The following is a 26,630-nucleotide window of genomic DNA, read 5'->3' as shown; positions in this document are numbered from 1 at the left end:
TTTTGGTAATTCTCACAATATTGCAAACTTTTTCATTATTTTCATATCTTCTCTGATGATCTGTAGGCAGTGATCTATAATGTTACTACTGTGATTTTGGGGTGCCATGAACTGTGCCCATGTAAGACTTCCAATTTAAGTAATAAATGTTGTGCGTGTTCTGACTTCTCCACCAACCAGCCATTCTCACATCTCTCTCCCTCTCCTCTGGCCTCCCTGTTCCCTGAGACACAACAATGTTGAAATCAGACAGAGTAATCACCCTATAATGGCTTCTAAATGTTCAAGTGAAAGGGTCCTGTGTCTCTCACTTTAAATCAAAAGCTATAAAAGATCCAGTTCAGAAGGGGAGGGAAGTTGAGATAGGCTGAAAGCTAGGCCTCCTGCAGCAAAACAGTCAGCCAAGTTGTGAATGCAAAGGAAAAGTTCTTGAAGGAAATTAAAGGTGCTACTCTAGTGAATACACAAATGGTAAGCAAGTAAAACAGCCTTATTACTGACATGCAGAAAGTTTTGGGGGTTCTGGATAGATCAAAGCAGATACAACATTTCCTTAAGCCAAAGCCTAACCCAGAGCAAGGCCCTAACTCTCTTCATTTCTATGGAGGCTGAGAGAGGCGAGGAAGCTGGGAAGAAAATCTGAAGCCAGCAGAGGGCAGTTTATGAGACTTAAGGACAGAAGCCTTCTCCATAACAGGAAAGTGCAAGGTGAGGCAGCAAGAGCTGATGTAGAGGCCGCAGCAAGCTATCCAGAAGATCCAGCTCAGATCATTAATGAACATGCCACATTAAAGAAGAGATTCTCAGTGTAGATGAAACAGCCTTCTATCAGAAGGAGATACCATCTAGGACTTTTGGGGCCAGAGAGAAGACGTCAATGCCTGGCTTTTAAACCTTCAAAGGACAGGCTGACTCTCGTTAGGGGCAAACATAGTTCGTGACTTTAAATTGAAACCAATGCTCATTTATCATTTTAAAAATATTACAAGTCCTTAAGAATTATGCTAAATCTACCCTGCCTTTTTACGACAACATAGCCTGGGTGCAGCATATCTATTTACAACATGGTTTAATAATATTTTAAGCCCCACTGTTGAGACCTACTGCTCAGGGGGAAAAAAAAAAAAGGTTCCTTTCAAACTATATGCTCATCGACAATGCACTTGGGTCCCCCAAGAGCTGTGATGGAGAGGTACAATGAGATGAATGTTGTGTTCCCTCCTGCTAACGTAACACAACACCCATTCTGCAGCCCATGGATCAAGGAATCATTCTGACTCTCAAGTCTTATTATTGAAGAATCACATTTCCTAAGGCTGCCACAGAGCTCTGGTGGATCTGGGCAGAGTCAACTGCAAACCTCAGGCAGGGAGTCACAATCCCAGATGCCACTGACAGCATTCATGATTCATGGGAACAGGTCAAATATCAACACCAAGAGGAGTTTGGAAGAAGCAGATTCCAACCCTTGTGGACGATTCTGAATCATTCAAGATTTCAGAAAAGGAAATGACTACAGATGTAGTGAACGGTCAGAAAACTAGAGTTAGGAATGGAGACTGAACTGCTACAATCCTGTGATAACATGAATGGATGAGGAATTACTTCTTATGGATGAGCAGAAAAGAGCAGTTCTAGGAATCTACTCCTGGGGAAGAGGTTGCAAAGACTGTTGAAATCACAACATTTGGGAGACTCAGAATATTACATAAACTTAGCTGACAAAGGAGCCGGGTTTGAGAGGATCACCTCAGATTCTGAAAGATAAAATGCTGTCAGTGCTTCGGAGAAATTGTTCAGGAAAGGAAGAGTTGATCCATGAGGCCGATGTTACTGTTCTATTTTAAGAAAAAGCCACAGAAACCCCAATCTCGACCACTCTGGTCAGTCAGCAACCTTCAACACTGGGGCAAGACCTTCCACCACCAGCAAAAAGATTGTAGCTCCCTGAAGGCTTCGGTGATGATTGGCATTTTTAAAGTACGGACATTTTTTAGACACAGTGCCGCTGCACACTTAATGGGCCACAGTATGTATCAAAACGTAACTTTCACATGTACTAGGGAAACAGAGATTTCGTGTGACTTCCTGTATTGCAGTGGTCTGGAGCCAAGTCCGCAACACCTCTGAAATATATGCTTGTATATGGGCATGTTTTCTTACCACAAATCCTAAGACGCAGGTATGATTCAAATTAGAAGTTTTTTTTTTTCTAACTTGTAAGACATGTATCAACAAACTTCAAGTCCAAACAATTCATAATAAAATGCAACATGCTGTAATTCATTTCAGCTCCTTACTTTTGCTTTACTGTATTACAAAACATAATGAAACAAAGATAATGGTACTTTCCAGAATGCAAACACCTACCTGTGGAACTGGTCTCTGTAATCTCTAGCAACTTCCTGAATAATTGATTTTAATCTGTAAGAAAATAAAAAACACATGAACATTCCATCTTGTCAATTTGAAAAAATATAATTATTCAATTATAGTATCTGCTGCCTTATCTAATGTTTAATGCTGCAGGAAAAGTAAGCTACTGTATCAAGTTTATCTGAAGGCCATGTAAAGTCTGAACTGGATGATAGTTGAAGCTTAAAACTATTTCAAGGCACTATACCTGGTATGTTCAACTGATGTATTTTTCTCATCAATTACTGCGATAGCCACAAGCTTTCCTGAAATGAAGAATGACATATCTAAATTCAATAATCCTCATTATACAAACTTTCCAATTATTACTGTACTTACAAACAGGAAAAGAGTATATAGCTTCTAAATCCAATTCCAATTATTTTAAACATATTATGTTTAGCAGAGTGAAACCCTGAATTATTTAACATCAAGTGATAAATTCCAACCTACCTCCCACCCCCAAAATGTAAATATCAATTAGTGAGTGAAAGTCGCTCAGTTGCGTCTGACTCTTTGCAACCCCATGGACTATACAATCCACGGAATTCTCCAGGCCAGAATACTGGAGTGGGTTAGCCTTTCCCTTCTCCAGGGGATCTTCTCAAACCAGAGATCGAACCTAGGTCTCCTGCATTGCAGGCGGATTCTTTACCAGCTGAGCCACAAGGGAAGCCCAAGAATACTAGAGAGGGTAGCCCATCCCTTCTCCAGGGGACCTTCCTGACCCAGGAATCAAACCAGGGTCTCCTGCACTGCAGGCAGATTCTTTACCAACTGAGCTATCAGGAAAGCCCCAATAATGGTAAATACTTAACAATTCATATACTCAAACTGCATTCTTTCATACAACTCACAAACTGACGAAAATAAGTATTTTGTTGAAAATTAATAAAAGCACTTCTTCCTAACACTTATGTGGTTGGCTTCTTATAATTTTTGTAGTTTACATCTATTTGAGACCATTCAGCTAGTTTCTTACAGCTTTCTTTTTACACCTATATTTATATTTGCTTTGCTTATCATTTTCAAGCATGTAACTTCAAGAAACCATGCCAACCTGACACCCTTACTTTCCGCACAACTAGAACTGTGCTTTCAAAGGCTGGGATAACTTGTATTCCAAATTCTATTACAAAATCAGTCTTCTGAGGACAGGTTTCTGGTGATTATTTTTTTCTAATTTCCTTATTATCCAGGCTCTGTTTTCCCTGTCACTATTGATTCTTTAATGAACCCTTTCTAGCTAATCTTTATTCCACATGTATGTTCTTTGGTAATATTCATCTATATTCTCATAAAGTTGAACTGGCATTCAGGTCTGAAAGAAGGAATGCTATTATGAAATAGGAATTAAAAACTCATTTCCTATAGATTTATGTAATCAGTTAAGGAAAAGCTTTGCAGAGTGATGGAGTTGCACATATGCTGTTACCGGTATCTCCAAGTTCATATAAGAGGAAGCCGTCCATCGTAAGGTAATTCTGAAACCTCTCCCTGTTGATCCAAGATGACAGATCACCATCTTCGTACTCTTTAAAACAAAGTTAATAAATTAGAGTATAAATAGGACATTAAAATGTTACAGTGTTTAATCTAGCAATATTTATAAAATGCCTGACACAGGATCATAATCAAATTCATAAACTTCATTTTTAGAAAGCTATTCGAAGCAAACAATCAAATGTAAAAAAAGGATTAATACCCAAAACAATTCATCATTACAGCATCATTAACACAGCAAAAGATAAATAAATAAAAATATAGGAAATAACTGAAATACCCTAAACAGGAAGTAATTTAAATCATTACGGTACAAACTGAGGAAGGCCATTTATAGATTTTTAAAAATTACAATAATTAAGGGGTAAAGCAGGTGACAAAATAATACAACATGACTGTAATACTGCAAAAAATGAAGTATGTAAGAAAACTGACAGAATGATAAAATGAAGGCATATATATACTCCTACTAAATAGTTTTCCTGGGCTGATGATTATTCTTGGATGATGTCCTTATGGGCAATTTTTTACTCTGATTTCTTTGCTCTTCCGTATTTTATGACATCCTTTTTCTTATGTAAAAAAAAAAAAATCACATATAATGTCAAACATAGTATTTTAGCCCTTTTCTAACATCATATACTTCCTCTGACAGGAAACATAATATCCAAGAGAATTATGTCCTGATTAGAAATATTATTCTGAAAAATGATCACAACTGCATGAAAAAGCAGCTGATGGAAATGCCTACCAATGTGTTTGGAGGAAGACTGGATTTTATTGACTTCTTGAAAGATGTGCTTTTTCGGTCACTTGCTAAATAAACAGAACATTTTCAAGTTATCACACCTATAAAATAAGTAATATAATGCAAATCTGAAAGTATTTATGGATTCAGATTGATGACATAGGAGGGTAAACATAAAACTAGAAGTTGATTATTGGGTCACAATCTCCACTCCAGGTCAAATTTTCTAAAGATTATACACAAAAGTGATAAAACTAAAACTCATTAGAAAATAAACCACCCCCCTGAGCTTCATCCCCATGCTCCTGACATTATCAACAACAATGAAAAGGTAGGACAAGCAGGCTTCACTGTGGAAGATGGCTTATTTCTTCCACTTCTTTGTGTGTCTCAAATGTCAGACCCTTTTAAAATGAATTCTGAATGTTTTAATGTAGAGAAACTGCATAGGGCTCATTTCTAGAGAAGGCAAATGATCTGATCAAAAAAAAAAGAAAAAAATTTATTGTAAGGAAACTCAGAATGAAAGACCACTGAGTGGAAAACATGAAGTTGAAGGGTAACAAACAGCCAGCAGTCACTGAACTAACGGGTTTTTGAACAGAAGCAGCATCTGACGTCAACATCTAAGGCCTGGAATAGACACGGCGTTTTAATTATACGGTGTTTTACATCAGTTAAAGCACTGGAACTTACCATCATAAACAAAATAGGATTCATCTTTGAAAACAAGCACGGCGGGCATCTCTTTCAGGGTCACATACTGCATAAACCAGAAGAGTAAATGAGTCTGACAATTAAAAATTTTCTGTTGGTCACCATGAGTTTTAAAAGTATTGGAAGATACTTGGGGGGAAACTCACAATGCTAACAAAAAAGTTACAAATGGTTAAAAAGAACACAGCCAATCTCAAGCTCATCCAGTGACTGGGCTTGTTACTTCTTGATACATCCCCTGGTACGATGCCCTGTCTGCTATGGGGGAACCATGGAATATTCTTAGAGCTGCTAACAGACAAAGATATCACAAGAAGTGGGGTCCAGGCAGCACGCTGAAACGGCAGAGGAGCTGGGGCAGAGGTAGCAGGCAGCACAGGCCCGCCCTCCCCAAAACTCCCAGGCTGTGCGGCAGAGACACCATCACTGCACCCAGGAGTCAGCTTCCTGTGAATCCACGATGCATCACCACCTCCCCGGAGGGTGAGAGCTGCTAACGTCCGGGAGAGGCAAGGGCGGGCTTAGACAGTAACCTTTCTCATGAGCGAGAACTCCTAACGGCAATTAATAAGAAGAAATTCATGCAGTGTGTGTCTGCTTCTTATCCCTGTGCTGCGCTTAGTCATGTCTGACTCTGCGACCCCACGGACTGCAGCCCGCCAGGCTCCTCTGTCCGTGGGATTCTCCAGGCAGGAACACTGGAGTGGGTTGCCGTGCCCTCCTCCAGGGGATCTTCCCGACCCAGGGACTGAACCCAGGTCTCCTGCACGGCAGGCGGATTCTCTACCCGCTGAGCTACCAAGGGAGCTGTGTTGTACTAATTTCAAAAGACTAAAATTACAGCAGAGAAATCAGCATCAGAGCAGGAAAGATGTAACTTGGGTAAGCCACAGGGAATTACCACATAAATGTGGTAATGCTGGACTTAACAATGAACAAATCAACAGATGACTAACAAAATAAAAATAATAAAAGGAAGGACAGCTGTCCTGGAAGGATTAAAAGGGAGGGAGGTATGTCTCAGGTGATAGAGAATGATCTGGTTACCCTGCATTAAAAAATGCCACAGCACCATGAAGACAGCCCCTGAAGGGCAGCGGGAAAGCCCTCAGGAAAGGCTCTGCCGCCAAGCACGCCGCTGGTCACCATCCACACTGATGCTCCCGGAGCGTTTCAGAACACCCGGCGTCTCTCCCTTCCAAGGGCATCCCTGGGTGAGCCAGCCATTCTCTGAAATCACACGCCAGTGAAGCACCTGTCCCCACTACTCCTCTGAAACCATTTCTATTAAAGCCATCAACTACCTCCAAGGGGACAAACACCACTGTTCCTTCCTCTCCGCATCTTGGTGTTTCACAAGCATCTTGCACAACTGGCCACTCCTCTCTGAAACACCTTGTATTCTGGCTTCCCTTTCACCTTGTTTTCCTACTTCACTGGTGAGTTTTTCTCATTGTTCTCTGCTGTCTTTAGGACCTGGGACCTTTTACCCGCCACCCTCCCCAAATTTGCACTCCATGTCTGAGAAGTTTATTTTATTATTTATGCAGCTATCACTTAACTCCCAACCCTTATATCCAACAACTTATTTGATGTTTGTACTTGAATGCTTAATATGTCAACTTAAAACAAACCTTCAAAACTTGATCATTCCTCCCATACTCTTAACTTGTTCCTTCTCCAGTATTTCCAAGCTCCTAAGTAATACCACCATCCATCTACCCAGTTGTTCAAACCAAAAACCTAGAGTCATCCTTTTATTAAATTACTAAAGCACATATTTATTTTGCATTTGAACAATTCAAAGTCACGGCTAGAATTTTTTCACGTTTGAACTTGAACAACTATTTCTCAATCAAAATGAATCACAAGCAAGAGAACACGTATAATGACTTCTTATTCATCTCTTTTCCTCTAGAACAAGCTCAAACAATTCCATCTCCAAACATAATTCTTTCCCTTCTCCCTAATTCTTCTACTACCTTTCAAGCCTAAACCCTAGATTGTTTCAAGAGCTCCACTGATCTTCCTGATTGAGTCTCATCCTGATCCAGTTCTTTTTGCACTTAGCAGAGGAATGTCCTTAAAAGGAACTTGAGCCTAAGCCCTTCCCTAGCCCTTCGCAGGCGTGGCCCTGAGCTGCAAGGCTCCCACCGGGCTCGGCCTACCTCCCGTCTCCTTTGTCACTGCGGTACACCCACGCTGGCGACTGCGGCTACTCCACTGTGCCAGGCAGGCCCTCATCTTGGGCGCTTGTATCACCTGGTCCCTGTTCCTGGTCTACTTTGGCCACGGACCTTCACATTCCGTTAAGTCCCAGTTCAGATATATTTCCTCCACAGACAGACACTTCTTGATCAACCAATCAAGAGCAGCCAGCCCACCTCTAAATAGCCACACTGCTGCTTTATTATTTTTTTTATAGCAGTTATGATATCTTGTGTATAGCTTTGTTTCCCAAGGACCCAAGCAAAGAAGGACTCATCTACAATACTAAAATTTAATCCACTTCCCCATCCACAAGACCATAACCTCTACCGTACAAGGGTCCTGATGACTTTGGCTGTCATCAATAATCCAGGACTTAAAAGTGTGCATGCCACAACGATTAAAGGACAATAAGCAGTTGCTGAATATACATATTAACACACTACTTAAAATTCAACTTTAAATATTACCGCAGGGACGACTTCTTCTGAGGCAGAAAAGAAGTACGTGTATACAATTAATTCTGAAGCAGCATCAATATATTTCTCCTGTGAAGATACAAACAGAAAAAAGGTAACTTTTAAATAGTAACCAAGATCAAAATTCATTCCTCATTAAACATTCAGAGCAAGTAGTATCATTGCTAATATTAATAGATCACAACAATTTGCTACCTTAAATCCTTTCATGTGGAAAGATTAAAGGTAAATAAATTGTTTCTTAGGCAAAAGACCATTATAACTAAGTGCTTTTATACACCTTCAAAAAACGTTCATTAAATAAAACAACCTCAAATCATATTTATTAATTTGCTAATGAAGAGAGAAGTGCATGTCCACACATGCCAACATGCACATACATGTATACAACAATCTTAAAAACAGTGAGCTTTTGCCTATTACACTCAACTGCTTGTGGCAGTCTCAAAGTCTCAAAATGCTGAAAAGCAATACAGAATTTAAATAAACAGGTCAGGAACAGAAGAAAGACTAAGGCAGGCAACATCCACCCACTTTTTACTCAATTGTTTCATGAAGGCAAATACTATAGAGGGTATATGACAAAGTGCTTTTATTATAAAAACACTTAGATTGAACAAAAGTATTCCTAATAAGGGTGAAGTAAGTCTTGAGTTTTTCATGAAAGTCTTCATTATACAGAAAATTAAATTACAATACATCTGTTCTTATGGATTAAAAAATAAAATCATTTGCTACCTTTAGAGGTGACTCTCCACCTATATAAACAAAAAATACTCGATGTCTCTTCTGCATATGTTCAAACATTTGCTGACTCGGAAGTGGCCGAATTAGAGCCCTGTTTGAAAATAGAACAAATGAAAAAAATCTTGTATTTGAACTAAGACTAGTACATACTTTGTTTCTACTTATGTCAGCCCATCATGTCTAAATGTCACAAACTTTTACTACTGTATGAATTGCATTTTAAGTATATCATTCAATCCACATAAATCTTATGAACTATAGCCCATGACCACTGTTAAACCCATATAATAAAAACACAGTACCTACAATTTGATCTACTAGTTTAAAAAATAAGCTTTAAATATGTCCCTCTGGAGAATATCACCTGAACCAATGTTTGGATAGGCGAAGATGGGACTATAATCTATTTAGAATCCTCAGCTAAGAACAAAACCATCCATGTTAGAGGTAATTTTTTTTCTCCCTTTCAAAAGATCATTCACACAAACACACTGTGAAACACTATTGCAGGAGTTAATAATATTATATTTAGAACATTTATGTCTTACTCTGTCCATTTAAATGCTATGTAGTTTTAAAACACCCTATAAAGAATAAAATCTAAAATGTTCCTAAGTATGTTATTCTTCTTGGGAAAAATAAAATGGAAAATGGTAGCATATAAGAATTTTATGAAAACAAAACTGTAAGAAGTTTTATTAGATATTTCAAAGCCAAATAAACTGAGAAATGAACTACATCAAAGGTGACTATAAAACATATGACTTATGAAATATTATTAAAAGCTAAGAGGCAGTCGTCTTCTAAATGTGGTCTATAAGATTTTTATTCTATCACATTTGCAAAAGGAACAAGATGTATTCTGCAAAGGCAAACATATTTTCAAAATGCACAGTTCTTTAAATGCATTGCATCACTCTATTCAAGTCTCTATTTTAATGCGTAAGTAATTAACTGGTAAGTGACGCAACTCCAGAAGTGATTCTTGAAATTTCCTTTGCAGTAGACTCAGTCCTAGTTACATCAGGAGAAGGCCATCTTAAAATTGCCAAAACATAAAGACTAATCTAAACCATAGGGGAATAAAGTAATCCTACTAGAGACCCCCTCATGTAATATAAAGTTACCTCAAAATTATTCACAAAGCAAATAAAATGAAACATGCAATCAGTAAGAAAATACAGTAAAGATTATACTTTATCAAAGCTTTGCAAACTTTAATATTCAAAGATCATTCCTAATTCTGTGTCTTTTCTCAAACAATTTAAGCTAGGTAGTATCATGCCACCCAACAAATCCATTCCAGTATTTCAATTTAACTTAAAAATATTCAGAGCTATCAATATATTACATCCTGTCAAACTCATAAGCTACTATACTTTCAAAGTAACCTACTTTGATAAATGTTCTCTTCAAGAAGTTATACATAATCCCACTAAATAAGTATATGCACCAACTTTCTATATATGCCAGCAAGATGTAGATTAAAAAACAAAAATTCACCAAATTCAAACCAAAAGGAAAGACAAAATTTGTTTTCTTAGCAGTAAAACTTCAGAGATCTGAAACTCAAAAAAAATCTCTGGGTTCTATTACATTATATTCTAAGCAAAGCGTGCAACAATACCTCACAGCTGGCATTCACGTGAAAGATGTGAAAAGATGTGGGAAAGAATCTTGGCTACATCTAAAAAACATCTTCACATATCATAGGCTAGGGATTAAAGTCTAAGACTATTCAGAATATCATGTTGTGGGGTTTCTCTTAACACTGAAACTAGACAATGTGAAAAATAATGTAAACCAGGTAGTACAAAGGCAAAATCATCATAAAATAAAAATTGAGATTCACAAAGCTGTTAGAAGTAATCAAGTCTTGAAAATGTATTAAAAAATCCATTGGGGAAAAGCTCTTCTATACACAAAATAAATTTAAATGTGAGTGAGGTCAACAAATATGTAACATAAATCATGGACCCTTTTATTTTTCTAGAGAAGCTCTTTGCATATGCTATGCAACTCTACCTTTCCTCATAGACAAATTTCATTTAAAAACCTAAAAATATGTATATTCAGTGTGGTTTATTAAAATACATTTAATTTTCAAATACTGATATCATAAAGGCCTGTCATAATACAAACTTACCCTGACACTCTGTGAGCAAACTCAATTATATCATCTTTTGTTCGTGGTCCTCTATAATTATATGCTAGGTCCCCTTTTAATCTTAAAAGAAGAAAACAAGATAAAAGCTTGCATTAATTGTTTTCATATTTAATGATAATCACTCTCTATTGTTACACAAATCACAGCATACAAAATAGTAAATGGAGCTTTAGAAGCAGCATAATCATGGGGAAAAACAGCTGAACACTGCCTTCAAGGGATCAACAACTAAAAATGCAAAGAAAAGACTACATTTTTCTAAAATTATGTGAAAATATTTCACTGTTTGACAGCTGCATATATTTATGCCTTCTAATAAAGGAAAAACATACACATTCATGGTAAGGAACTCAAAGCATAAGTCTTACTATCTTCTCTACTAAAAGGTCAGTGAAAGGACGGGAATTAAAAATATTTTGGTAAAGATAAAACCCTTTTTAAGCAATACAACAGAGTAACGTGATAAATGCACCAAGACTGCAGAGTAAAACAACACATTAAAAACAGGTCTTCTAGAAAATTAGATAATCTTCTAAAATCTGGCCAATGAACTGTGTCCAACTAACTGAAATTTTAAAAGTTGTGAAAGCGCAACAGAACACCTATAATTAAACCAGAAGAAAAAGATAATTAACTGAACACAGGAAACTAAGAGGCTTAGCAAACATTTTTAAACAGTGGGAGGAGGGAGGCCAACACAGAACCCAAAGAATTAAAAAAATAACTTACTTTATTACAAAAATAAATTTCCAAGTAATTCCTCAACTCTTCATATGACCAAAATAAGGATGAGATCAGGATTAAACTCATGAGAAAATTCAATAAAATCATGATTACAAAACAAGGCCTTTAGAATTATGACAAGATATTTTTTACTGTATATGCTGTGTCAGACGCGGTCAAATCTACAGGTGATAACTAATATCCATCAATTTTATTTTCTTTTTCTTTCACCTCTAATGAAATAGGTCTATTTTAATTACAGAAAAGTAAAATCTGTTACAAGACAGGATTCACAAGTTAAACAGAATACCCTCTTGAGCGCCTGAGGGGTAAAAGACCTGTTGTAATTTACAACTGTACACCCTGTCCCACTAAGCACCTCTCACAGTCTAACTCAAAACACACTGGGTGAATTAGCCTTAAACCACACATTAACTTAAGTGCAAAGAGAAGCACAGATGGATCCCTCTCCCTGGACCACACTGCACCTAAAAGGAACTGCTGAACCCAAGTCTTCAATTCTCCAAGGAAGCTACTAGAAATTAATGTAATAAAATGTAAGTAGAGTGAACTAATAAAAATACACATATAAACATACAACACTCAACTTACAGCTTAATTGTTGGATAACCTCGAACTCCAAACTCTGAAGCAATGCCTTGATAAGAAAAAGAATAAATAATTCTAAATTTTTTAAAAATGAGAAACTAGGTAATAAATGAGCCTTTTACTTAAAAAAAAATACTTATACAAACCCATATAGATATGTTGTTTTTAACTCTTAAAAAATAATGTAAACACACAAAAAGGAAAAAACATGACATTCTCATACAAAATAATTACTTGATAATCCAACTTATGACTTACACAAAAATACTATGACAAAACAAAAAATAAATTCCAAAAGAGTAAATTTTATCTCTAAAGTACTTATTTTAAAAGATGTTCTTATTTTTTAAAAAAATTATTATATATATATATACCCACACATATATAAATAAAGTCTCACTCTTTATTTGACTTCATTTACAGAACACGTATTTCTCCAAAAAAAGGCCCATCTCACCCTTTAATGTTTTCTGAGTCTTAAAAGAACTGCTTTGTACTTTAATTTTAAAAACATGAACTGTAATTGCAAAAATAATTTATGATCTAAAAGCAACATTACTTGTTTTAAAAGTTTCTTCTTTTGTAATAACCTAGAGTATTAATAATTTCAGTTACTTCAAAAATTATTGTGAAATCCTCACGTTAATTAAAATAAGATACAGTCACTACAATGGCATCTTTTTAAGGAAAACAAAAAATAGTAACAAAAATAAGGAAACAACAGAGAATTAGAGGACTTTAAGAGGCATAGTAATCACTATAGAAAATCAAAACTACACTACTTTACAGATTTAAGGCAACTAGGACAGGAAAAAAGAAGTAAAATATTCTCAGTTAGTAGACAAAACACAATATATTTACACAACTATCCTAATTTATGCAAAGTATACTTTATTTACTCATATAATCACTCTGTTTTATTTCCAGAATATTTTTTATGATAGCTGGGTATAAAAAAACTGGGTGCTGATTTACCAATCACTTTAGTAATCATTAATTTTGGTTTCTCTCCCCCACAGCAATACGCAGGAAAAAAACAAAGTGAATTTGTGGCAAATAGTACAGAAAATCTCTCCTCCTTCCTTTTTCAATGCTAGACCTTCTCCCTTACACATGGAGAGAGGTGACCAGAAGGTTCTGGCCAGTGATCAACGACCGCTTTTGTCAGAGGTGACACAAAGAGCGGGGTGACAGAAGTAGGAACCTGGTGCACAGATACGAGGATACAGGTCCTGTCTGAACAGCCCTGTGAGCTGAGACCAATTACACAACGGGTCTGCACCTCCCTCTAACTTGGCACTTAATTCTGTCACGTTGTACACACATACATATATATAACTGAAGGATAGCTGGCGTTCAATATTAGTTACAGCATAGTGACTCCCTATTTTCACGGATTATACCCTGCCGAAGGTTGTTATAAACCACGGCTGCATTTCCCTGTGCTGTACATAACCTTGTTGCTTATTTACACAGTGGTCTGTAACTCTTAACCCCACGTTCCTATCTCACCCCTCCTTGCTTCCCTCCCCCTACTGACATCCATACTTGGTTTGCTATTGTCTGTGAGTCCATTTCAGTTTTGATATTAACATATACATTGGTTTTATTTGTCAGATTCCACAAACAAGTGATAACATACAATATTTATCATTTTTTGTCTGCCTTATTTCACTAAGCATACTACTTTTTAGGTCCATTCATGTGGCTGCAAATGGCAGAATTTCATTCTTTTTCATGACTAAATATTCACTGTGTATGTATATGTATGTGTGTGTATCACATCTTCTTAAACCAATCACCTGTTGATGGGCACTTGGACTGTTTCCATTGCAGCAACAGTGCTGCAAATGGGGTGCATGTATCTTTTCAAATTAAGAGTTTTCATTTCTTCCAGATATATACCCAGGAGTGGGATTGCTGGATCATAGGGCAGTTCTAGTTTTAGTTTTTTAAGGAACCTCCATACTGTTTTCCTAAGTGGCTACATCAGTTTAATTCCCACCTACAGTACACAACTGTTTTCTCCACATCCTTGCTGACATTAGTTATTTGCAGACTTTTTGATAATGGCCATTCTGAGAGGTGAGAGGTGACATGCCTTTGTGGCTTTGATTTGCATTTCTCTAATAATTAGTGATGTTAAGCATCTTTTCACGTGCCTGTTAGCCATTTGTATGTCTTTTTTGGAGAAATGTCTATTTAGGTCTCCTGCCCATTTTTAAATCAGGTAGTTTTTTTGATACAGAGTTTTTTTTATATAAGCTGTTTCTATATTTTGGTATTAAACCCAAATAAGTCATATCATTTGCAAATACTTCTGGATCAAGGATATTCTAACTGAATACTGTTGTTCTTAAGATTGCCCTCTTCCAAGTAAAAATATAGATTATGTGAGTAAATATGTTCTTAATGCTCCTCACCTCAAATTAAGAAGGCAGGCAAACATAGACTCTGATTACCTTCAACTGCACCTCATTAAGAAGTGCCAAAATATAGAGACAAATGTAACTGATCAGGAGAGGGAGGGTAGAGCTAGTAGCAACTGCTTACATAACTCAGTGTAATATTTGTACACAAGTCAAATAAAATGAAATATGCAATCAATGAGAAAAATGGCGATGGAATTTTATAGCTGATGTTACGGTTCTCCTAATAGGCCGCAGTGAGAGAATCCCAGCTGCACACTTTGTACCATCACTTAATCTCCTGGACCTGAGTTTTCTTGCCTGTAAGATGGAGTTGATGCCACCCACCCTTTAGACACTCGGTTCTTTGAACGTTAACTTCCAACCCTGATAGGATTTCAGCTGACAGTGATGGCGGAGGGAGAAGGGAGCTACCAGCATCCCGTGAGCAGAGACCAAGGACGGGCTGAACACCCAACAATGCACAGGAAACTCTTCTCCCCACAAAACATTATCTGGCCCCAAATGTCCACCAGACCAAGTCAGAACAACCTTGAAAAACAGTCACTGATTAGAAGGGCTTATAATCTAGAAACGTATGACTGATTTGCAAATATATCTGGAATCATGGAATGAGAATAAGAATCTTCCTGGTCAAATGCCCTTGAAAATTTATACATCACAGAGAGGTAAAATATGATCTTTATATAAAATGATGTCACACTCAGGCAGAGGAATAAGTAGCATTTTCAGTGGTTTCACAATAGAAATCAGTAAGGGATTACTGGTAACATGGTAACATTTTAACTTTTGGATGAGAACATTTTTGTCCTCATTTTTTAAAGAATATGTAGAAAAAGAAAGGCCAAAGTAACATATGAATTTGCACTGGACATAATACATCAAATAACATTAAGAAGTTGTATAATAAGTTAAAACCATGCCATCAAGAAATATCTGATAAAATTCCAAATACATATTGCAGGATAAATCAGGAAAGTTCAAATCTCTCCCATTCAACAATTCTATACACAGAGATTTGCTGGATTGAATATGATGGTGTTCATTTTAATCACTGCAATTACATGATTGAGAACTAAGCTACCCTCAAGTCGTCTAAGAGATTTTCTCTACTTGATCACTGAATAATCCAATCCCACGCCAAACTGAAATCCTAGGACGATCCATCAAAATTATACTTTACTTCAGTGATTCTCTAGCTCAAGTATGCAGCAGAATCACCTGAAGTCCATGTTAAAAATACAGATTCTCATGACTCAACCTGATTTTCATTTGGTAGGGGAGGTGTGGGCCTTTGGAATCTGAATTCATACTGAGCACCCAGGTATCCTAACACAGGTAGCCTGCAGACTAAACGCTGGGAACACTGGTGCCGTGACCACCTGCGAAGCTCCCCAGGGGGATGGAGGAGACGTGCCGGAAACTGCCAGTCCTCCAGTGCTCCACCGTCAGAGGCAGAGCACTGCCCACAGCTGGCCTGAAAAGGGAACTCAATTTCTTCACCTGTTTGAGTCCAAGTTCTACTAAAATGCCTGTATTTGAGCTGCCCTGAAATATTCAAGAAAGCTTTAAGAATTATGTGCCAAAAATATATTTGCAATCTCTAAACAGTAGTTTTTGAATACTTAACAACTTTTTTTTTTTTTCAAAGAAGATGGCATTTCTTTCTTCCATAGCAAACAAAACATCTCGATTCTATAATAAGGTGAAAAATGCATCCATCGCTGGCATCAAACACTAAACAGCAGACAATTTACTTCTTTATTGACTACCCTTTGACTCAGTGAAACAAATGCATTACAACACAGACAAATGTACGTGTATGCCATCTAGTCAACATACATGCCTAGACAGAAGCATTTACTTTCACAAGTTAAAAGGAATAATTCCTTAAACATTGTGAAAGATTACTTCAGGAAATACCCACTCGACCATATTACCTTCTCTAACTTCTTACCATCCATCTCACCCCTCCTAAAATCGCAGCAGTTCACTTGTGTGACTCAACAACTCTAGTTCTAATATCTCACCTACACTCTAGTTCCCCATATTCTCAAGCACAATAAAGCAAAAACCGCAAAGCTGAAACAGCTACTAACACATAAATACAGAATTACATATAATTGTTTTTTTCCTGGTAATGGTAATATAGTTCCAGTGTGAGTTTTGCTAAGACTCTTACACTATTATTTTCAATTGTTTTTCTTTATACCAGAGCTAATCTATCAAATCTGTGATTTAACCCTTGCAAATGTCTATTAAGAATTATTGTCTCTTTACTCTCCTGCCAACCACTCAAGTCTGGCCTCCCAGTATCCTATATCAAGATGCATACAAAAGTCAGCTTAGATAATCTTTTTGTCTATAACTGCTCTTTTCATCCTACATGTTTCTCCCAAAAGCATTATCAAATCATCTGCCTTCTCAAAAATGTGTGTTAGCTCTCTATTGAAAACTGACAAAACCCAAAACACCTTGTCCTACCTGAGAGGCTCTTAAAGTCTGGTATTATTCCTCAGCACTTAACAAGTGCAAGCCATTGTGCTAGGGCTTCTGAATAAGAAATATTAATACAATCCTCACAACCTTGAGAATTATCCCTCTCTCATTTACAGACAAGGGCGCTAACATTCAGAGAGGTTAGGAGCTCCCCCAAAGCCACAAAAGTAAGAGATGACTGACCTGGATTTAAAACATAGGTCTGTCTTCTCCTAAATTTACACCTAGAGTACAATGCTGACTTCCTAAAATGAAATATGCATTTCATATGTCATACTTCCACTTTCTTCATTAATTAATGGAAAAAGGAACCCCCATTTTATTGCGCACTACAAGGGACTGTACATGTGCTGTATCAATCCAGTCTCAAAACAACCACGGCAAAATGCATCGTGATTAAACATTCACTGGTGTAGAAATCAAAGTTTGGCGATTTGTTAAATGTTAAGAAACGTCCCTCGGGCCACAGGAAACAGCAGCAGGCAGAGCGGGATCTGATCCACTTTCTGAGCCGTGCTCTCCCCAAGTCTGTGTGACACCTCATATTCTCTGAACTTAATTCTGCCTCTTCCCAAACCCTTTAAGATAGGTATTGGTAAACTTTACCTGTACAGGGTCTGATAATAAACATTTTAGGCTTTGTGGGGCGACAGTCTCTCTTCCAACTACTTGATTCTGCCTCTGGGTCACAGAAACAGCCACAGAGACAACAGTAAACACAGGAGAGACTGTTTCAGAGGAGCTCCGGGCACAAAGCCGGCGGGGCCGCCTGTCCAGGGCCGCGGCCTGCCAGCCTCTGCCCGAGACACTCTCGTGTCTGGTGCAGACTCGCTGAACTCATCGACAGCGCTACGACTTCGCTGTAACACCCTCTCCAACGTGAGCACGCTCCTGATCCCCACTCGCATGTTAGCTCGCCTCATCCTTCGAGCGCCCGTGGACTCCTAGACCACGCCACTCGGCCGCTCAGACAACCAACTCTCATTCTTCACCCTCACAGCGACATCCAGAGTTCAACACTCCATCTCCTGTAGCTGTCTCAGGCAAGTGACTATCTCAAGTGGGCTCCCAGTAGGAACAGGGGTTCTAGAACTGTATTAAGTATAAGATTAACACAGACTGCGTATCACACACTCAATGGTTAACCCATCTAAACTCGTAAAATACACAGTCTGAAATCTCTTCTTCCTGTTACCTTAAATACTGCTTCTTGTAATTAAAACACTTGCATTATGAGAACAGAAAAATAATAAATCGAGTAGCTGCTTACTGGAATAGGAAGTAGCATCCATCTTTCCCACTTTCACTGGAGAACCGATGCTTTTCATCTCAAGACCAACTTCATTCCAAATCGGTTCCAGCTTTTTACAATGGCCACACCATGGTGCATAAAACTTGTTTAAAAAAAAAAGAGAGAAAATCACTAAGATGCTGTACTACTGTGGATGTCAATCTTAACTGTACAAGAATCTTTTTCACTAAACGATTGGATAATCATCTATTTTGGACCAAAAGTCTAAATATATTAAAGTGGTTACAAAATAAACACACACAAACCTAGACATGTCAACTTCTAGGATATAACTCAATACTGATATTAAAGTCAGTTTAAATGGCTACTGATATCTATTTAAAATAGATGATTTACGATTAAAAACACCTTTGCAAAAAAAAATTAAATAAAATAAAAACATCTTTGCTCCCAAATGAGTATGTCCATGTTAGATATAAAATTAAACCATCAAATACACTTCATATATCACATGCACACCCCTTAAGTGTTAATGACAAACATCAACTTATCTCTATTGCAAAAACCATTAACACAGTAGGTGACTCTGCTCCTGTAAGTATAACCCCTGGTAAGACAGTTTGGCACAGTGACAAGTCAGGCTGATGAAACTAAAATCCTGGTTCTTCCTTCTTCAGAATCACCAGATGGTTGGGGTGGTACTTAGGTGCCTCCCGTTAGGCAGCATAACAAAAACTGTGTTGTACTTTTATGAAGTAAGATTTAACTCTCATAATATCAGCCTATGGAAATGTTCAAACCTATATCTAGGGAGACAGACAAACCAGTGACCTTTACGCCTCGCTGCCTGGCTTCAGTGACCGTCAGCTCTGCCCGTCTCATTCCATCTCTCTCGCTGCCACTCACCCCACTGTCTCACTGAGGCATGTCAAAATGCACCCCAGACATCACAGGTTTAAACACATTCAAAACGTCACAGCAAGGAAAAGACGGAAAGCTGATTCTCTCACTATCAAGATGAAAAGATGACTTTGATTGCCAAGTGATACTAATATACTCAATCTCTTGGATGAAATTAAACACTGAGAGTGAATTCTGTGATAAAACCATACTATAATCGCCCTCTGACATAATGCACAAGTGGACCTCGTGAGAATTTCATCAAAAACAGGTTCCCCTGCCAGAGATCCTAAGGCTCTGAGGTTCACTTTAATATAAAATCCCTGATAGTACTACCCGAGAAGACAAAGTGGGTTATGCACACTGGTACCGTCTGTTACCATATTTGGGTGAGGAGAATGGGAAGTCACATTTAAAATGGGAGGGATGGTTGATCTGTACAAAAAATTTACATACTCACATCTACAAGCCAAATGTCATCTTTTCGATTTTCTTTAAACCTAAAAAACAAGAACACAGATCTTGACTGTAGGTTTCCACTTTACAACAGAATAGCACAGGTAAAGATAACAAATTGGTAAATATAGGGTCACGGGACAAATTTTTCAATAAGTTTTACTTTAAAAGTTTTACTCAGTGACGTCTAAATCATATCCATAAACACCTTAATAAAACAAGAGCAATGATAAATTAGGAGTAAAAATTCGAGTGGGACTCTGTAGAAACGTAAATGCTTCAGCTTGGAGCCCCTCTCCTCCACTTACACCTGGGCCTAACAGGGAACAGAGGGGGGCGGGGGTGGGGGTGAGCCTTAGAAGTCTGCTGGCAGGCCTGGCTGCTGGGCGGGATCTGGGAACCTGACTCTCAGGAGGGTTCCCCCCATTTCCTGTTAAGGGCGGCTCACTGGTTTGCCACCACACAAACAGTGTGGTTATATGAACAGCCACCTTCCTTCAGGGAGGCTCGTAATGGCTAGGCAAAGGGCTGCTGACACGGCCAATCCCCAAGATAAGTTCTTGGGCAGAGTCTCCAATGAGCCCCCTCGGTGGGTACCATGTCACACGTGGCTGCAACTCCTAGTGGAGAAATTAAGCTTGTCCTGTGCGACTCTACGGAGAGATGACTCTTGGGAAGTTGCTCCTGGCTCCCCTGGAATCCGCCCCACGAGTCCTTTCCCTCTGCTGATGGTGCTGCGCGTTCGCTCACTTCGACTGAGTCCCGTGAGGGCTCCCAGTCGACCGCTGAGCCTAGGGGTGCCCTGGGAACCCAACACAATACTCTACAGTCAAAGAATTCTCCTAAAACCCAGTTCTGACCATGTTACTCATATTTGTTATCTTCGAGGTCCCTTCCCCCCATCTACGAAAAAAAGTACAAACGGCTACACTAATCTGGCTCCAGCTTACCCTTCCATTCAGACACCCCCTAAGATTTTCAGACTGTGGCACCTACCGCAGATAAACTCAATGTTTATTTGAGCATCTACTGTAGTTTTTCATATTCAAATCCTAGCAGTCAAAAGCACTGCTAACTCCATAATGCCTTCCTAAACTACTCAAAGCTAGAAACAATCTCTCCGTGTCACCTTTACCCTCTTTATGATCTCATCAATTTCCACACGTTGTGGTTATATACATGTTATCAAACCACAGACACACTAATCGAGAAAGAAGTGCATTTGTTTTCAACTACCCATGCCTCGCACAGTGATCTGTATTCAATTTATACTGATGAATGACAGAAGCTCTCTAGGGGAATATTTTAGTAAGATTCTTAACCTTATAGGTAAGACAGAGAGAACACACTCCCCAGACCGGAGCTCCCGGGTGTTCACATCCACCCAGCTGCAGCCGTCTGTGGACAAGGACAGCGCCTTTAATTGGCTCCCAGGTTGGGGAACCCAAATGTTTTCACTCCCTTGGGGTTTACGGTAAAAAATTCTATTTTATGTTCATCTTGTGGGGCTACCCAGGTGTCATGGCTGCCTTAAGCAAATTGTTCAGCCAGAACGCTCTCACTGATGGCCATTATTCTTGATGTCTGCAGGCAGCTCTGCACCCAAAGGTAAATGGCGGGGGCCACTGTCTCCCATCATCTGATGCTTAATAGCCTCTCTCCTCTCCCGTCGATGGGAAGGAGCTGACTGGTACGGAATCCCAGACGGGGCCCCACGTGGAGAGGAAGGTGTCAGTAACTGTAAACGGGCAACAAGTAAAGGAAGGGGGCAGACAGCGTGTTCAAACACGCAGGGCTAACGGGAAGCACCCAACCAGGAAACTGCTGCCGTGAGACCCCAGACTGCTCGCCTGAGAGGTGTCATCTGGGCCATGTGACCCTGACCCCTACATCAGCTGGTCAGACTGGTCCTTTAACTGTTCACTAAGATGCTGAGCACCCCTGAGGATCAGGGCTAACATGGAGGGTGCCCTGTACACCAATGACTGCGCTCGCTGATGCGTGGCTTGGGCCGCAAAGCCTAGGCATCACCACATCCAGCGCCCTCGGGGAACCTGCACAGCAAACAAACAAGGTCTCACAAGGCCTGACAGTGCAGCCCAAGTCAGTGCAACGCATGGGGCTGGCTGGACCCAACCCAGAGACAGAGTCATCTGCAGTCAGGATCCAGGGGTCCCTACGGGGGGATGAGGAGCCAAGGCGCTCCATATGCTGAGAACACTGGCCCAGCGAGGTCCTCAGTCCCTGGGGAGGTGTTTTAGCCCTGGCCAGGGTTAGACAAGCAGGGCAGCCTTCTCACGCCAGTTCAGTCTTCTTCAGCCAAGGCAATCCCTGCTCACCCGCCCAAGCTATAACGGTGCCTGAATTTCCAAGGGCCATCCTCTTGTGGGCCCAGGAGGCAATAAGCTGCACGTCCGCTTGCTCTGGGATAAAGAATAATTCAGTCCCCGCGTTCAGCTGACAGCACGGAATGCTCGTTGGCTATTTCCCTTAGTCCCTTAGTCAGCACAGGGCCATTCTGGTGAGTGTCGCAGACAGAACAGAGTGTCTATCGGGGCAGAGACACAGAAACCCAGTGTCTCATCTTCACAGGGGCCCAGTAGTAAGCAGGAGCAGAAAGCACAAACCCAGAACCTGGGCCCAGTTAATGGCCTCCTTGCCCAGTGTCCTTGATCCCTCACCGCAGACCCCGAGCTCACAGGAGGCTCGGGTGGCCACGGACACTAGGAAGGTGGACCAGACAAGCTTTTCACTTACAGGAGACTGTTGTTGTTTAGTCGCTCAGTCATGCCCGACTCTTTGCGACCCTGTGGTCTGTATCCCGCCAGGCTCCTCTGCAAGAATTTCCCAGGCAAGAATCCTGGAGTGGCTTGCCATTCCCTTCTCCAGGGGATCCTCCTGACCCAGGGATCAAACCTGTGTCTCCTGCACTGGCAGGCGGCTTCTTTACCACCTGGGAAGCGCATTACAGGAGGGCCAACCCTGTCAGCTCAGCAGGGTTGAGGTGAGTCAGGGTCCGGTCTCCTGCAGCGGCTCACCTCGCTTCCTCCTCCTCCCAAAGGAGCAGGTCTGGGGTGCCACACCCTTCTAGGCACCACGCACTTTAACAAAGTCACCTGAGTTCCCAGCGGCTTCTCTGAGAATCGAAGCGCCTGTAAACAATCCACGAGGGCACCCGATACCCACCAGGAAGGCTGCTGAGCGTCCCTGGGGACCCTGGGGCTCTCTGCTCGGCAGAGCACCCTGCTGCGGGCTGGGGTGGTGAACGAGGACAACCAGCCAAACGGAGAGTCAAGACTTGACTCATTCACTGCGCCAGTGCAGGCCAGCAGGCAGAAACAAGCTGCCAGCTCCTCAGCACTGAGAGATGCATCTCACCCTGGAGGAGGCCCGAACCAAAGGCGTCTGCCTCCTCGAGGAGGACCCACACGCAGAGGGGAGGGAGGAGGGAAGGGACAGGAGAGGAGAAGTACCGGGTCCACATGCAGAAAGGGTCTCAGCCAAGCCCCTCAATAAGGAGGTTTCCCTAAGAAATGCCTGAGGCGAGGCCCCCACCAGCAGGTCTCCACAAGGGGCCCGCAGGCTAAGAATGCAGACGCACACACAGGAGACGGCTGGGGAGCCCGAGTCCATGACTAGGGCTCACCCCACGCCAGAGACCGCGGTGCACTGTCTCTGCTCCACGTCTGTGGCGGGCAGGGCAGCTTCCCCCCAGGGCCCAGCCAGGAAAAGCCATGTCACTGCCCATGCTCAGGCCCCAAAGCCACACACAGGATGCTGGTCTGAAGCCGGACTCCTCACCTACGACAAGCAAGGCCTGGTGATTCCCGCTGCGTGACTGGATGGTTACCAAACTCCAGCACCCACTCAGCAGTGACTAACACTGTACAGGTAAAACGGAAGACTCTGCCAGTTTTTACTTTTATGACTGCTCATAAAACTGCCGAGTGCAATCCCATTTTGTGCAACTCCTGGAGCAAAACCGGTGCTAGCTAAGCACTGGCCATTGTCTGCTATTAAAGGATTAGAATCACACAACGTAGTGCACTTGAAACTAATGTAATATTATAAATCAACTACACTTCAAAGGAAAAAAAAATCTACCTTCAAACAAAATTAGCAAATTACATACCACAGATTTACGTGCTCAATAAAACAAGTGTTATTTTAAAAAATAGTGGACTCATACCAGTGTTCAGATAACATCACAGCTGGAAGAAATGAAGATACTATTTAAAAACAGATAAACTCACGAGTCATCTAGATCTTCCACATGTCCTTTACAGAAAGCCAGATCCAGTAGAAAAACTGAAAACAAAAGACAAAATGTATACAGTAAAATACATGCTAATTTATCTTGTGGCTTACATTATATGCTCACTCACCTATAAAATGTTTCTGGTTTTTTACAACCTCCCAAAAAACACACCATTCATCCATCCCAGGACGCAAATTAGGCAAAAGCATAAGTCGTTCACCTGTTTAATATTTATGACCATGTGGTGACAGCAAGTTCTACCTAGGCCAGTAATTCTAAAGGACGGAAGTTCCTTTTAAATATATTTTTACTTTCATCCTGTTTTTCACCATCTCATCTTTTTGGGGTAGATGTGAACATTGTCTATATTTCTTTTCCTCTAGAAGCAATGATCTCAGAGATAAACTTCAAACCCCATCCAAAATATAGTCCCCCCCCCCCACCTCCAAATTGACAGAAACAAAATTGGGTTGGACTCCTAACACTGATCACAGAGCAGCGTCGGACAGGCCGTGGGAGCTAAACGGTGCGAGTGGACCCGTCGTGGGGAGGACGGCGACGCGGGGCCGAGACTGAGCAGGACCAACCGGTCCCCAGGCCACACCGCACAGCCCCGGGGCCCGGCCAGGATGCGCCCGCGCGGGCGAGGATGCCTCTGAGCTGGCCAGGCTCAGAGCCCAGCGCCGAGCAGGTGTGCGCGCGCGCCGGGGAGGAGCGCCCTCGACGCCCCCGAAGGAGCTCGCGCTCCGCGAAGCCCCTTCCGCCCCGACGGCCGGAGCGGCCGGTCGGAAGGCGCGTCTCCGGCGGAGCCGCGCCTGGTTAAGGGCCCCACAGCGCACGCTCGGTGTCGGGTGTCGGGACCCGGGACCCGGGACCCGGCACGGGAAAGTATCTCGGCGGCCGCGCAGGCCTCTCCCCACCTGGAGACGGTCCCCGCGCCCACCCGCACCGCCCCCGCGGCCTCTACCTGCGGCGCAGAGCCGCAGGGCGGGCCCGCGCCTCCGAGCTGCCATGCTCGCCGCACAGGCGCTGCCAGAGCCGACTCAGCGCCCGCCACAGAAACGAGCACCGGCGGCCGCCGCCTGCGCGCCCGGAAGGGGAAGCCGGCCGGCCGGGCCGCGGAAGGAAAGCGCGGAGCTGTGGACGCGGGCGGGGCGAGCCGGCCTCCGCCACCCGCCCAGGCCCCGCCTACCTCCGCCTCTGAGCATGCGCGGAGCCGTGGTGCCTGCGCGCGGCCGGCACGCAGGAGCGGGCTGGCACGCATGCGCGATCGCGGCCACGTAGCCTCTGCGCCCGGGACTGCCTCCGAGAGCGTGGGAACCTAGGGTGCGGGCGTGGGTGCCAGGGGGTCCTTTCCCGGAAGTTAAATGCGCGCCAGACTTTGAACGGAAGACGAGGCAGACTGGCAACGCTAGGGGTGTAATCCTGCCATCTCTTTCACCTGCAGCTCTTATTCAGTTGGTAGTTAGATTCCTGAAAAAAGACGGGTCTTAACAGTGGGCAGAAAGATGGAAGACTGGATGTCGAGTGACCCTACATGTATTTGCAGAATGCATTTGGAATTTTCTTTGACCCCCGTTTGCAACCTGCGAGATCTGTTTCACAGGAGTAAACTTCAGTAATGCGTTTTTGCCAGCTAAGCCTTCCTTTTAAAAAGTGTTTCCCTTGAAACTTGAAAACATGAAGTTAATCATGGGATGTAATTTTTTTACGATTTGTTCCAGTTTCCTGATTTTTGAAATAAGTAAACTACCTGCTATAAAATATTTATATTGCTGTGTGGTTTTCTTTCTTTCTTTCTTTTTTTTTTTTTGCTGCGTGGTTTTCTACATAAAAGTTATTTGTAAAAGCTATTTAGTTTTATATGATAGTGATCGCTGCAGGAACTACTTCTACCAATTATTGAATGTGTGTTATGAGAACAAAAATGGATTATGATGTCAGCCCATTCACCCATCATAGGTTCAAAATTCTATGAGGCAGAAGGCTCATTAGTTCAGTTCACTCATTGGTGCCAGACTCTTTGTGACCCCATGGACTGCAGTACACCAGGCTTCCCTGTCCATCCTTAACTCCCGCAGCTTGCTCAAACTCGTGTCCATCAAGTTGGTGATGCCATCCAACCATCTGATTCTGTTCTCCCCTTCTCCTTCTCTTTGATCTTTCCCAGCATCAGGGTCTTTTCCAGTGAGTCAGTTCTTCACATGAGGTGACCAAAGTACTGGAGCTTCAGCTTCAGCATCAGTCCTTTCAATGAATATTCAGAACTGATTTCCTTTAGGATGGATTGGTTTGATCTCCTTGCTGCCCAAGGGACTCTCAGGAGTTTTCTCCAATGCCACAGTTCAAAAGCATCAATTCTTCTGGTGCTCAGCTTTCTTTGTGTTCCAACTCTCACATCCGTACATGACCACGGGAAAAACCATAGCTTTCACTAGACAGAGCTTTGGAGGTAAAGTAATGTCTCTGCTTTTTAATGTGCTGTCTAGGTTTGTCATAGCTTTTCTTCCAAGGAGTGTC

General features: G+C 41.4%; 1 protein-coding gene across 2 annotated transcripts in view; it reads right to left on the bottom strand.

Moving 5' to 3' along the window:
- TMX3 (thioredoxin related transmembrane protein 3) overlaps positions 1-25,286 on the bottom strand; it is a 36,799-nt gene extending 11,513 nt beyond the window's left edge. The window contains exons 1-12 of one of the 2 annotated variants that reach the window (XM_043443993.1): positions 25,078-25,286; positions 24,106-24,160; positions 19,857-19,896; positions 18,515-18,638; positions 12,320-12,365; positions 10,964-11,044; positions 8,809-8,908; positions 8,062-8,139; positions 5,363-5,438; positions 3,851-3,949; positions 2,624-2,681; positions 2,371-2,424 (exon numbers count right to left, since the gene is read on the bottom strand). In XM_043443993.1, the coding sequence (XP_043299928.1) occupies positions 2,371-2,424; positions 2,624-2,681; positions 3,851-3,949; positions 5,363-5,438; positions 8,062-8,139; positions 8,809-8,908; positions 10,964-11,044; positions 12,320-12,365; positions 18,515-18,638; positions 19,857-19,896; positions 24,106-24,160; positions 25,078-25,123 (857 nt within the window). In that variant the 5' untranslated portion in view covers positions 25,124-25,286. The remainder of the gene's footprint in view (positions 1-2,370; positions 2,425-2,623; positions 2,682-3,850; positions 3,950-5,362; positions 5,439-8,061; positions 8,140-8,808; positions 8,909-10,963; positions 11,045-12,319; positions 12,366-18,514; positions 18,639-19,856; positions 19,897-24,105; positions 24,161-25,077) is intronic. The other variant, XM_043443994.1, reaches the window with a different exon arrangement.
- Between the last annotated feature and the right edge of the window lie 1,344 nt (positions 25,287-26,630).

This window comes from Cervus canadensis, chromosome 23 (assembly GCF_019320065.1).
Source record: "Cervus canadensis isolate Bull #8, Minnesota chromosome 23, ASM1932006v1, whole genome shotgun sequence".
NCBI classification, from domain to species: domain Eukaryota; kingdom Metazoa; phylum Chordata; class Mammalia; order Artiodactyla; family Cervidae; genus Cervus; species Cervus canadensis.
This window is presented reverse-complemented; position numbering and strand designations above follow the sequence as displayed.